The sequence below is a fragment of the Pleurodeles waltl genome, chromosome 7 (genome assembly GCF_031143425.1).
Source record: "Pleurodeles waltl isolate 20211129_DDA chromosome 7, aPleWal1.hap1.20221129, whole genome shotgun sequence".
NCBI classification, from domain to species: domain Eukaryota; kingdom Metazoa; phylum Chordata; class Amphibia; order Caudata; family Salamandridae; genus Pleurodeles; species Pleurodeles waltl.
In genome coordinates, this window is record NC_090446.1 from 309,848,088 (window position 1) to 309,862,386 (window position 14,299).

The window sequence follows — 14,299 nt, forward strand, 5'->3', positions numbered from 1 at the left end:
ACAAGATCTATCATAGGCTGCCCTACCTGCCCCACTCAGCAGATTCAGGTAGCAGTTGTACTAGTCTCAGGTTCACCATTGGCCTCTGGTTATGGTACAGTCAGTGATACTGGGAGACAGGGTGTTTCCTCAGGCCCTCATAGCCAACCACAAGGCCTTCAGATCTATGGCCACACAACAGCAGGAACGCAGGCTATGACAGTGGACCAGCAACACCAAAAATGAAGGGTCATATGTGGGCGTCACCTTGACTTTTGCAGCCCATCACAGCACACCCTAGTACAGCCATCCCAATCTACCAAACGCACACCATAGGGTGCATGGGTTATGGTATGCAGGGTCAGAAATGTTTGAAGACTCTACCCGCTCATTAAATGTCTCCTCAGGCAGATTCCTTTTGCACATTTTCGGGTACCATGTGTGTCTGCTCAGCTCTGCCCCCACAGTATGGTCTTGTCTTTCACCAGACCCAGGGAACGCACCTCATCAGAGCTCCCTCACTTGTCCCGTCTGTGCCATTGGTACCTTAATGCCTACTCCCAACAACAAGGAGTAGTGTTTGCCCCGTTTTGGATGATATGTTCTCATGGCAAAGGACACATGGGGAACAGCACGAAGCATATACGTCTTAACATTAATTCCCTGACCTCACAAAATTTCTTAGTATTAGTTGTGTTTCTGATCATATCTATGACCAACATGAATCCGTAGGTGCCCTTATTAAGCTTGTGTCGAAGTGCTGATAATGGAGCAAAGAAACCAGCTTCGCGATTAGTATATGCTTTTGACTAGTGACATTTTATGGTAAAAAAAAATAAAGATGGTTAACAACACCTCTAAGGTTGTGCTCTCAGTGATTATAGGTCCCCGGAAAAGATATTGCCAACTATTCAGGTTAATACCTTTCACAGAGAGGAGACACCCTTTATGTGGTAAATATAACTCATAAAATCTCCATTTTGTATATCTGCTCTTAGTGAGAGACTATGAATAAAATACAAATTATATATGTAAACATTATTAAAGTTTGAAATTCAAGGATATTATTTTAATCCCATCAACAATCAAAATAGGATATGTTCAAAACAGTGGGCAGTTTAAAGAAGCTCTAATGTGCAATTATTTATCTCTACTTTCCTTATCACATTCATGCAGTAATACAGTGGCAGCTATACTGATGCAAACCACCTACAGTTTTGTTTATAGTTCTGACTGTTCTAGCTGGCTACTATGTAACTCGATGTGAAACAAATAGTATACTGTATTGTTTAAATGTAATAGACACATCCGTAGTTAAAATAACTAATCTTCGAAGTCGTCTGGATACATTTATTATGTGTGTTAGCAACTTAATTGCCTTTTCTCTTTTTGTGAAGGAGTTCAAATATTAAAGCTTATTAACAAATTTCTCTATTAGCATTTATCTCGCTCCCTTGTTAAAGCTATCCATCAAATTCCCAGCTTAGATTTCTGAATAGAATAATGGCTGATAAGTACTAGCTACCTTGAAATTGTAAAGTAGGCGACTGTGTTAAACTCTCAAACTCTTTATCCCTGCTTTTAAAAATCACTTTAGCAGTCTATACACACACACACACGCATGCACACGTACACACACACACACACACACGCACACACACACACATATATATGTACTCACACAAAGAAAGGAGGCTGGGGTTCTATTCTAGAAAGTATCAGTCAGAAATGGTGTGACCTCCTGATTGCACACTCCTTTCTTCAGTTTAAAGTTGTTGTCACACTAACACATGAAAAGAGCATATGTTACAAAGCTATACATTTCTATAATTGAAGAATACCTCCCCAAAAGATATTCCTCTTTGAACTTACAGAGTTGGCCAAAGTTCACGCTTTGTGAATGTTCATATTAACAGTTTTACTTACTTGTCATTGCCGAGAAATAACACTAACATCACTTTGGTTAACTTAGTCACGGGCAATGCTTGCTATAGGGCACTTTATAAGTGTAATCACTGACTGACTTGCTCAGGTGTTCACGTGAGTCACAGGCACATACGACAGAGCACCTACAATGTTTGTGGATGCTTACGTTAATTTGATGGCATGAGTGAAATTATTCTTGGACTGTGTAGTGATTATCTTGGATACCAGTATGTTGTTACTCTGTAATGTCTTTGAGAAGCAAGACACATTTCTTTTGATGCGAAGCAGCACTACTATGCTCTTTTAGACTTCTCTTTTGTTGTGTGGTTAAGTAGCTTACCTCTGTGAAATGTATTATTTTATGCATTTTGTAATGTGCCTATTTTCACTGTCAAATAACTTTGGAGGGCCAGTAATATTTCTGGATTATGATGTAGCGAAATGCATGTTTGCTTAGCTAGAACAATTCAGAGTTTTATTTAGTTTCTTGTGTCATCAAGTAGCATTATTGAGCACAGCAAGGTGTTTCCTGCTGATTGTGTGAGTTTTTTTGTCCTGCCCTAGTGTGACACTTTGTCTTCATGATTGTCTTGTTTTATGCATTGGTGTTATCGAGCTCTTTTAAATATTCTCTTGTGACAAGTAAAGTTGTGTAGATTTTTGGTTTGACTTTTAAGATTTCCAGTCGATTGTGAGGTGATATCATTAAGTTTGATTCGGTCGTTCATTGAGTGACCTGTCAGTGACCTCAGAGGTATATTCTTTGAGCTCATGAATTAAAATTATTAAGCTGTTTAGATGGTTCTTGTTATTGTGTAGCGTCAATGAATCCTATTAGACTAGTGTTATTAATCTTGCAGCATTGCCTTCAGTTATTGATAGGTAGTATGTTTGGTTGAGATGTCTGTTTGTGTTTTAGGGTGATTCCAATTAGCATGGTATACTATTCCATTAAGTGTTAGAGCTATTTTTCCAATTAATTGCTATTATGCTCATCCCTTTTCTTTTTTCTGACTTTCCTGAAACGTATACAGCTTACGGTGAGGACCAAAGGCGTATCTTTGCTGTTTAAAATGAGAGATAAGAGGGGAGGCATGTTGTGGATTTTTCTTCTCAAGCTTTTTTGCTGTTTGCCGTTTTTCATGGCCAGAAAGGTCTACAAGAACCATCTTTAAGTGACAGATTGAAAAAAAAGCCTATTATGCATCTTTGGTCTCACACTGTTCAGTCGTACTCATTCTTGTACTTGATCACTAGGTGCTCTCTGGAGACCTGTTTTAATGGATGATAAACACTTCGGGGATCTTGGACTTCTGTACCATTCAGAAAGGCAATATCTTCATTTTGTTCCTGACTGTGATCCTTGCATAAGAGGCCACCCTTAGCCTTTGGCTTTAAAATAGGTCTTCTAGAGTGTGACTGCATGCTCAAAGATACATTTTGTCATACTAAATGTCCCTTTTACTCCTGACTCACTTCCTAAGTCTCTGATAGTAATAAGAGGCCAAAGTACTAAAATTATAAAGGCTTCTAATCACCCTGTTTGGTCTTCCAGGAGCGTTCATTGGCTTTCTAAAGCTCAGACCTTCAGCTTATATGTGGGTGGGTAATCAACCATTTTCCCTCTATCACTTCTCCATCACTCAGCGTGACAGATGGTGGGGCTAACAAGGCATCCTTATCTCTCACCTAGTTGAATGATCTTTGCTTGAAGAACCTAATTCAGCTGAAGGAGTCCATTACTTAGAACCTTTTCCTGAAACCATTCAGCCTCCAGTGACCCATCAACACCATTGTTTGAGTGTGGAGTCATTTAGAGGCTCCGGCAGGTGGGGGCATGCTTAATCTCACATTCTGTTTCTTTCCCTATATCCACCATCGATATCAAGCCTCATTTATTGGATTTATCAAGCACTGTCATGGAGCTTAATGTAGCCCTTCCATGTATTTCTTCATTTAGTCATGAACGGTTTCATTTTCTCTTGGGCAACATTTTTAAGGTTGTACAGCCAATGTCATGAGTTGAGTTATGCCTCACCTCCTGTTGTACTTATTTGATCAAGCCTTCTAAAATAAATCAAGCCATTTGGCAGTATTCCCATTGCTGAAGCACTGCACATTCACATGTGGATTAGAATGTATTAATGCAATATTATATTTGAGAGTATTACGCCAGATTTCTTCTTTTTCTCTCTCTTTCAGCTAGCACTAATGTGATAAGTCAATCAAGCAGCACCTCAGACATACAGCTTTTTTCTCAGGATCCCAGTCTAAGTACCGGAAGTTAGAAACTGGAGCTGGGGAATGGAAGTGAACCCTTAACAGCAACTGTGATATCCCCAAATTAGCGGAGTTTAATCTCTCAACCCTCTCCAAGAGTTGAGGAGGAAGGACCAATTTGCCACTGTGCCTGACAACAATTTACAGGTAAATGTCTAATCTATTAAATGTCTTTTGCAGCAGTTAACTTTGTGATGTTTGTCATTCCCTGAATTGAATTCCCACTACATTATTTACTTTTCCTTTAAAATACTGGTTTTAGATGAATGATCATGGAAGCCTGGAATTTTCCAGTGCTGAAAACAAAGAGTCTGCTGAGCCACCAAATGAGGCACAGTCACTGAGAAATACACTGTCTGAGAAGCTATTGCATGCCAAAGAGGGTTCAATATTTACCCAAGGTAAGAAGGATAAGAGATACATACAAGCATGTGAGGAGGGCATTGTGGCATGGTGTGTGCATGGAGACGCAGAGATGTAATTTCTGTTTTGTAGGTGGCCACCTCATTCTAGGAGCAGAGACAAGAGGGGGGTAGAAAATATTGTAAACACCATACTTGAATTAATAACTCTTGGGGGTGCTTTTTTACTCACTATGTCACCATGTTGAGCTTCATATAGGCTGGCACTAGCTCGCCTGTCTCTCGGTTCCGACTCCGGTACCTTGGTGATCATTAAAATGAGCTATTTACAATGTCACATTTTTACTACCCTGGGCCCACACTTGTGGCTATTGTCCTTGTCAACCTTAATAATCCTGCAAGCAGTTTATACCAATCCAGAGAGTGGCCACCCAAAAATTAACTATGAGTCACTGTCCAGCTCATGGCTTACAATGGCTACAATACTAATGGTATTTTCCCCCAGTTATATGCAGTATATCACTAACTAAAGTATAGTCTGACTGTAACATTGTCGCCCAAAGATCTTGACAAAAATATCCTTTTATTCGGTGTCCATTTTCTATCCTTAACTTCATGGGGGGTGGTATTTTGTAAACGATAGTTAGGAGACAATATTTTTGTCAGCCGATATTTAAGGAATGATATATCTTTACTATCCCATTTTAACCACAAACATTCTGAAATGCTTTTTATAAGAAGAGCATTGTGCATTTATGTTCCCCTTACATAGATTTTGGGTCTGCGTTAGACAAGAACTTTTGATTTCGGTAATTTTACAAACAAATATATATACATACGAAAAGGGACTTTCAGCCAGCCTTCTTTATCCATTCATTTGTTCATCAGTCATTCACATTTTGCTTTCCCTCTCCCTATCCTACTGGGTCATACCATGTGTACCATTGGTTCCTTTCTCTTTCAGTGATGGCATTCTGCCGAGTCACAATGTTGTAACTTACAGAGACAGAAGTCCTTTTCAGTGGCAGAGACTTGAAAGCCGCTGTGGGTTTTTGTAAAAAAAATTATATGTATATATATATACATATATATATATATTTGAACATTTTTAAGGATCTGGTAGTAGCTCTTGAGACAATGATAAATGACACTAGCCACAACTTGAAGTGCGATGTTTCCCATGCATACTGATTGTCGAGGTCTACCAAAACATTAAAACACCCTGCATCTTTGGTAAAGCCTATAAACTGGCACACAGTGCCAGACCTGACTTTGTCAGTGCTTGATAAATCTGGTATTATTTTGCCTGTTGCATTATTTAGTATGGTAGTTACAGGCAAAATGAATCAAACATTCACTATTTTGTTGTGGTTGTGATTAAGGAAAGTGCAGGTGTAGCGGGCATGCCTGCTTCCAGTGGAGCATACCAGAAACACAAAATCGAGAAACTAATATGGTACTTTGAGAAAAGCTCATGCTGAAACTGTAAGAAGTCTAAGTGTCACTGGAGAAATTAAATGTTTTCTGATCCTAAAAAGCGTTGCCTATGATATCACATGACTTTTAAATAAAAGGGAGGTCTGCATTTTGTTTAAATTCAAAGATTATCACTTGGACTGGAACAGAAAATACTCCCATGTACAATCTATACAGAAGTAATGTCCTGGGACACAAACATTTTGTCTAGTGTCTTAATGTACTCACTGCTCATAACATTTTCCCAGGTACATTGTAAGAAACTCCCATGCCAGACTGTAAATTAAGATTACAGACAACACGCTTACCAGGTAGGCCCCACAGAGGTACGCCAAAAGTCTCCTTGAAGTATCATTGTCTCACCTATTACAGCATTACCAATACACATACATCAGTTTGAAACATTGCATGTTTATGGGAACTTATACAAAACTGAGAAAATCTTTTGATTGTGACTTTGGGTATTTTTACGGGCATGAAAAGTTATTCCGACTTGCAAGTAGACGAAGTTGGATAGTTGCTCAGTATTTAGCCAGTGGGCAAAAGTTGACTTCACAACTGAATTTGTTTGGGGAAATCAGTAATTTGTAGCTGTGTTCACCCTGTAATGACAGTCCCCTGACTCACTGAGCAGTTGCATTTTACTCTTCGTTCATTTTATAATCCTATTTCATGATTTCCATTTTGTCAGAGCTAGAGGACGCCTGTGTCACGTACTGCGCTGGACTTCTCACCTCTGGATTTCGGATTGGCGAGTACACCAAGTCTTCTACAGGTCCTGGATGTTCCCAGATAAGGGCGACCCCTTCTAGTAACCACGGTGCCGCTTGACAGGCTACGCCAAAGCAGACCGTATCCTCCAGAAGGAGTCCCAGAGGGAAAAAACCCCAACACTGGGGAAAAAACCTCTAACAGGAACTCCTGAAGGAAAACAAGAAAAAACAGGACTAAACAACAGGAAACAAAAATAGGCAATATCCAGGGTACAAGGCAGGAAAAAAGGAACAGGCAAAAATATCCAAGGCAAAAGCAGGAACAAAGAACAGGCAAAAATCTCCCAAGGCAAAAGCAGGAACAAAGAACAGGCAAAAATCTCCCAAGGCAAAAAAGCAGGAACAAAGAACAGGAGCAAACAGCACAACCAGAACGAAGTGTTTGCAACGCAAGGAGGAACAAGACTGACTGACTTATATACTGAGAAAAGGGAAGTGACATCACAGGAAAGGGAAGTAACACCATCTTGGATTGGGAAAAGCCCATAGACCAGTATAGGAAAAAGGAAGTAGTATAAAAGAAAAACAGAGCATGCTGGGACAAAAACACGAAGAAGACAAGATGGACACAACATGGATAGAGACAGGCAAAAGGCCCAACAAAAAACCCACCACCAACAATGAAAGAAGAAAAAAGGCTACAAGTAAGTGTAGCGCGACCGGGAGCGAAATATATGCTTCCCAGAAAGCATAGTCAAAAAACGCGGAGAACGGCGCTCCGAATATCGGTAGCGTGTTCCACCCGCGAGGACAGAAAGAGACGCCGCGTCAGAGCGCAGCGTTACAGTAGGTCCCCTCCCCGAGGCTCCAGGTTTGTCAGGATGATTGTCAAAAAACAGGCGAACCAAACGGGGAGCATGGACGGAGGAAGCATCTTCCCACGAATAGTCACTGAGGGGGTATCCTTTCCAGTTGACCAAAAACTGTAGTTTGCGTCGAAAAATTCGGGAATCACAGATCTCCTGGACTTCATACTCAGGCTGTCCGTTGATAGAAAGAGGAGGTGGACGTTGGAACTGGCGACGGTAAGGATCAGGAACAAAGGGTTTTAACTGGGACACATGGAAAACAGGATGAACCCTCCAGGTATGAGGTAAGCGGAGACGCACAACTACAGGATTCAGGATGTGCGAAATTCGAAAGGGTCCATAAAAACGTGGTTTGAACTTATTGGTGGAAAACCGGGATGGTAGAAATGTGGAAGAAAGCCATACCTTGTGGCCCACTTGATACAAAGGTGCGGCTTGCCGATAACGATCCGCCTTTTGCTTCATAGCTTGTTTCGAAGCTAGGAGAATAGTGTGAAGTAGGCCCTGGATTCGACGGATCTGTCGTGAAAAAGAAGTGACTGCAGGCACAGAAGAGGATGTTCGAGAAACAGTAGTGAAAGTCCTCGGATGAAATCCATAATTACAATAAAAGGGTGTGGTCTTGGTCGCACTATGTATTGTGTTGTTATAGGAGAACTCAGCAAGAGCAAGATATTCCGACCAATTGCTTTGTGTGGCATTACAGTAACATCTCAGATACTGCTGAAGTTCTTGATTCACTCGTTCAGTTTGCCCATTCGTTTGTGGACGGAAACCCGAGGATAAAGAAATCTCAATGTTAAAGAAGGCACAAAAGGCTCTCCAGAAACGTGATACATATTGAGGCCCTCTGTCCGAAATGACCTCTAGAGGAAGACCATGGAGGCGAAAAATATCTCGTAGAAAAATGCGACTCATTTCTGGGGCCGTTGGTAGTTTCTTCAAGGCTGAAAAATGGGCCATCTTGGTGAATGAATCTACGGTTACCATGATTACTTGGTTACCAGAGGAAGTAGGTAGAGAGCATATGAAATCCGTGGATAGAGTACACCAAGGAGCGGAAGGAACCGGTAAAGGTCTTAATAAACCTGTCACCTTAGTTCGGGGTGTCTTAGTCTGGGCACAGACTGGGCATGCTGACACATAGGTTTCAGTGTCTGTCTTTAGCGAAGGCCACCAAAAAGATTGCTGAAGCAGTTCCTGGGTCTTCCTGATACCTCGATGACCGGCTATAGGAGAATCATGGCACATTTGCAGGGCTTCTATCTGCACTTTCTTGGTAGGAAGGAAGAGAGCATGTTGATGATAGAAGTAGTTGTCCTTCTTCTGCAAAAAAGGAGTCACTTTATCCCATTCTGAAGCAGACAGAAACTGGTACTCGGATTGAACGCGTTCTTGAAAAGATTGAGTAGCTCCGATAATCCTGCTAGACTCAATAAGATGTGGAGAGGAGTTCTGGGCTATGTCAGGATATCTACGGGATAAGGCATCTGCCACTAAATTCTGGGAATAAGGTATGTACGTGATCACGAAATCGTACTGGCTAAAGAAGAAAGCCCATTGAGCCTGACGACTGTTGCGACACTGAAAGCTCCGAAGACACTGGAGATTACGGTGATCAGTCCTAGCTTCAAAAGGCTCTCTGGAACCCATCAGGAAATGCCTCCATTCCTTGCAGGCTACTTTGAGAGCGAGTAGTTCTCGTTCCAGTACAGAATAATTTCGTTCAGCCTCTGATAGAATATGCGACAGATAAAAGATAGGATGTTCCAATCCATCATTGTCTTGCTTCTGCAGCAGAACTGCTCCAATAGCTCTGTCTGAGGCATCAGTCACGACGATAAATTTCTTGGTATTGTCAGGATGACGCAACATGGGTGCTTGGGTAAAGGCTGTCTTTAATTCTTGAAACGCATGTTCAGCCTCCTTGGTTCAAATGAAACCCTTCTTCAGGTTCTCTTTCTTAATTGTTTGTGTTATGAAACTTTGTAGGTGGGCAAAGTTCTGAATAAACTGACAATAAAAGTTTGATAACCCAAGAAAACATTGCGTTTCTTTAATGGATGTTGGAGAAGGCCAATCTAACATGGCACTGACCTTGTCAGGATCCATGGATATTCCGTGTTGATTAATACAAAACCCGAGATACCTTACTTCAGATTTATGGAACTCGCACTTCTCAGGTTTACAAAACAATTGTTTTTTCTTGAGTCTTTCCAGGACTTGTATGACATGATCTACATGGTGCTCAGGATCACGGGAATATATCAAGATATCATCCAAATAAATGACTACATATTGATTGAGTACATCAGAGAACACTGAATCCATAAATCGTTGAAAAACAGAAGGGGCGTTGGTCAGTCCAAAGGGCATAACACGATACTCATAGTGCCCAAAAGGGGTACGGAAAGCAGTCTTCCATTCATCTCCTTCCTTGATCCGAAGGAGATGATAGGCACCCCGTAAGTCTAATTTAGTAAATATCTTGGCTCCTTGAATGGCATCCAGTATATCTGATTAAAGGCAGTGGATATCGATCCTTAATTGTTATTCTGTTGAGTTCATGAAAGTCCACACAAGGACGCAGATCCTTAGTCTTCTTTGGGACGAAGAAGAGAGGAGCCCCAGTGGGGGACGTGGAAGGAGCAATCAAACCGTTGTGTAAGTTGTCGTCTAAATATTCCCTTAACACCTTCTTTTCTTGGTCTGTCAGAGAATACATTCGACCGAAGGGAACGACTTCATCAGGAATTAAAGGAATAGCACAGTCATAACTGCGATGAGGTGGCAAAATAGGATTACTAGGTTTCTGAAAAATCCTGATATATTCCTGATAACAATCTGGAACCCCCTGGATAGTATTGATAGAGTTAGTGTTATCCTTAGTTGACTGACAGAACCTTTTTGGAGTCCAATAAGAAGTAGTAGAATAACAATTCTGTTGACAAAATGAAGACGTTAGGGATATAGTTTGTGTTTCCCAATTGATATAGGGGTTGTGTCGGGCTAACCAGGGAATTCCCAAAATCATGATGTGATTTGGTGAGGCTATGAGATCAAAGGCAACGTGTTCTTGATGCCCCCCAAATGTCAAACAAAGAGTAGGAGTTGAGGCCACCACAGGTCCTGAGGTTAACGGAGAGCCATCCACTGTGTGTACCTGCTCAGGGGTTTCTTTAGGAATGCGGGGAATTCCTTTACTAGTAGCCCAGGTCTCATCCAGATAGAGTCCACTGGCTCCACAATCAAGGAGCGCCAGAAGATGTTCTTCTTGATCTTGTGAACTTTGTAACTTGACCGAGAGGATAAACAGGGTGGACATGCTTTCTTTGGAGGAACATATTGATGGTACTTCAGCTCCTCCTGTCTCCTTCCTCCTTACAGGGGACGGGAGCTGGAGTTTCAAGCAGGCCTTGAGGGACGTACCGGACAACTACGGATCAGGTGGCCAGCCTTACCACAGTATAGGCAAAGTCCCCTTCGTCGTCGTTCCTCCCTTTCTGACTCCGTCAATGGCCCACGAAGCAGATCTGTCTGCATGGGCTCTTCATGGGGAGGTGGAGAGGCTTCAGATGGACTATCTTCCGTTCGCCGACTGCTAGCACGGAAAGTACCGGGCTGGTATGGAGCTCTAGTTCTACGTTTTTCCATCTTGCGCTCTCGAAGTCTATACTCGATGTTCATAGATTGATCCATTAATTCTTTCAAAGAACAAGCTGGGGAAGAGTGTACAAGCTCATCTTTAATTTCTTCACGCAGGCCTCGGCGGAAAAGGGTTACGAAGGTGCGTTCTACCCAGGAGGTTTCAGCTGCCAGCTGTTTGAAGCGGGTTATATACTGCAGTACATCCTGATTACCTTGCTGAATGTCACATAAGGCTTCTTCAGCTGCTGCTTCTACTCCAGGTCTCTCAAACATTTGTTTGAAAACAGTCAGGAAAGCGGAATAGTTAGCCAGGACGGGGTCATCTGCAGAAACCAGAGGAGTCGCCCAAGCAAGGGCTGGACCAGACAAGGCGCTGATCAGATAGCCCACCTTAGTCTTATCCGAAGAAAACTGGAGTGGACGAAAGGCAAAGAAAACCGTCAGGGCGTCCAAAAATTCCTTCATCTTTAAAGGATCTCCGGAATATCGAGGAATAGTAGCAGATACGGGTGGTATGTCCATTGATCGGGAAGACAAGACCTGTCGTAGCGCAGTGTTCTCTGCCCGTAACTGTTGTAACTCTTGGGCTTGTTGTTGGACAGTCTGTAACATAGCTTGAGCATTTTCTGACACCTCTCCCTGTGGATCTTCCATGGCGCTCTCGCAACGCAGAATCTTTTGGCGTTGCAATCTGTCACGTACTGCGCTGGACTTCTCACCTCTGGATTTCGGATTGGCGAATACACCAAGTCTTCTACAGGTCCTGGATGTTCCCAGATAAGGGCGACCCCTTCTAGTAGCCACGGTGCCGCTTGACAGGCTACGCCAAAGCAGACCGTATCCTCCAGAAGGAGTCCCAGAGGGAAAAAACCCCAACACTGGGGAAAACACCTCTAACAGGAACTCCTGAAGGAAAACAAGAAAAAACAGGACTAAACAACAGGAAACAAAAATAGGCAATATCCAGGGTACAAGGCAGGAAAAAAGGAACAGGCAAAAATATCCAAGGCAAAAGCAGGAACAAAGAACAGGCAAAAATCTCCCAAGGCAAAAGCAGGAACAAAGAACAGGCAAAAATCTCCCAAGGCAAAAAAGCAGGAACAAAGAACAGGAGCAAACAGCACAACCAGAACGAAGTGTTTGCAACGCAAGGAGGAACAAGACTGACTGACTTATATACTGAGAAAAGGGAAGTGACATCACAGGAAAGGGAAGTAACACCATCTTGGATTGGGAAAAGCCCATAGATCAGTATAGGAAAAAGGAAGTAGTATAAAAGAAAAACAGAGCATGCTGGGACAAAAACACGAAGAAGACAAGATGGACACAACATGGATAGAGACAGGCAAAAGGCCCAACAAAAAACCCACCACCAACAGTAAAAGAAGAAAAAAGGCTACAAGTAAGTGTAGCGCGACCGGGAGCGAAATATATGCTTCCCAGAAAGCATAGTCAAAAAACGCGTAGAACGGCGCTCCGAATATCGGTAGCATGTTCCGCCCGCGAGGACAGAAAGAGACGCCGCGTCAGAGCGCGGCGTTACAGCCTGGCCCTGATGGACCCCCAAACTACAAATCTAGTGGTCCTTCGCCACACCATATCTATACCCCTGGAGAAAGGGGTCTCTAAACTGGTTTTGCTTCTTGTCTCAAAGAGTGCTTCACTTCTTGTCTTGAAGAGTGCCCTCCCAGCCCCTTTAAAGAGGTTCTGCCATTTGGGAGTTTTTATGCAGTGGCAAGGGTTAATTCAAGCATTCTATCTATCACCTTGTTGTTGCAATAGACACCCTAGTGCAGTTGGTGCCCTAGCATGAGTCCCATGCTCACATTGCCATAGGACTCAAGCTACACCCTACTAATGAGCCCAAATTAGACCAAAAGTGGTCTGAGTTGCTTGTGGTCCCTTCTGGAGTGCGTCTTGCCTGGTAGTTTGGGATGGACTTTTTTCAAGGGGCTGGTTTAGTACTGATTTGTATAAGGTGGGCCTTTTTTCTAGTATGGAATGGTGCTAAAAAATAATGGCCCCAAATGTGGCCCTTAGTGATTGCCAGTGGCAGAGTAATTTAAGCATTACATCCTTCAACTTGTTGTTGTTGCAGTGATGCCCTAAGTGTTATGGGTGCACCCAGATGTGGGTCCTTTTCTCACTGTGCTATAGGACTCAAGCTACATCCTACTGACAGTCCCAAAATAGGGTGAAACATGTCTGAGACTACTTGTGGTCCCTTCCGAAGCAGGCATCTCCTGGCAGTTGGGGACAGACTATTCCCTGTAGATGTATTTGCATGAGGTGGGCCATTATATCACATGGTATGGTGGGTGAAGAATGATGGATTGGAACGCGGCCTAAGTGATTACCAGTGACTGAGATTAATTGAAGGAACCCATGCATCACCTTGTTGCAATAGTGGTGCAGTATCATAAAGAAGTGGTGATTCCTCCAGACCTTCTTGCGTAAATTAGTCCAATGGATCCTGATAAATGCAGCCGATTTTTGGTTTGTTTTTGACTTATAAAGTATATGAATATTCTGTATCTTGCATTCACATTAATTGCCAGCATGTGAATGGAACCCTGATAACTAACCACTTTGGTGCCCTGCAGTTATCTGTGGACGGTTGCCAGTGTCCTTTAATATGTATAGTTGATGTAAGAACAAAGATGTCTGCTTCCCATAGAGAGGCAACAAGGAAAAAACATCCTTCACTTCTCCATCTCTCAGTTGTTTGTCCCCAGGGCCTGCCTGAAGCAAACACAGAGGTTCCCAGCCATAGCAGAACCTTGGACTATGCACATACCTGATTCCATGTAGACATCAGCCTCCAGAGTGTATTCTTCAAGTTCATCAAGACATTCTCTCTGTGGGGAGTTGTGGGGAGGGATACTATTCCAACCGGTCTCTATTTTTTAAATTTCAGAATGCCCTACAATTGATTGGCAATGAAAATTAGCATGTAAACTGGTGCCCACCCAAAGAAAGGGAAGATCTCCATCAAATCAGAATTGTGTGGTCCCTGCCAAGGCATTATCAGATGTTGGAGCTGGCT

General features: G+C 42.5%; 1 protein-coding gene across 3 annotated transcripts in view; it reads left to right on the forward strand.

Moving 5' to 3' along the window:
- The window catches only part of L3MBTL1 (L3MBTL histone methyl-lysine binding protein 1), a 420,932-nt gene that overhangs the window by 50,600 nt on the left and 356,033 nt on the right, over positions 1-14,299 (forward strand). For 2 of the 3 annotated variants that reach the window (XM_069243749.1, XM_069243750.1), the window contains 2 exons: positions 4,108-4,332; positions 4,448-4,586. In XM_069243749.1, the coding sequence (XP_069099850.1) occupies positions 4,448-4,586 (139 nt within the window). In that variant the 5' untranslated portion in view covers positions 4,108-4,332. The remainder of the gene's footprint in view (positions 1-4,107; positions 4,333-4,447; positions 4,587-14,299) is intronic. The other variant, XM_069243751.1, reaches the window with a different exon arrangement.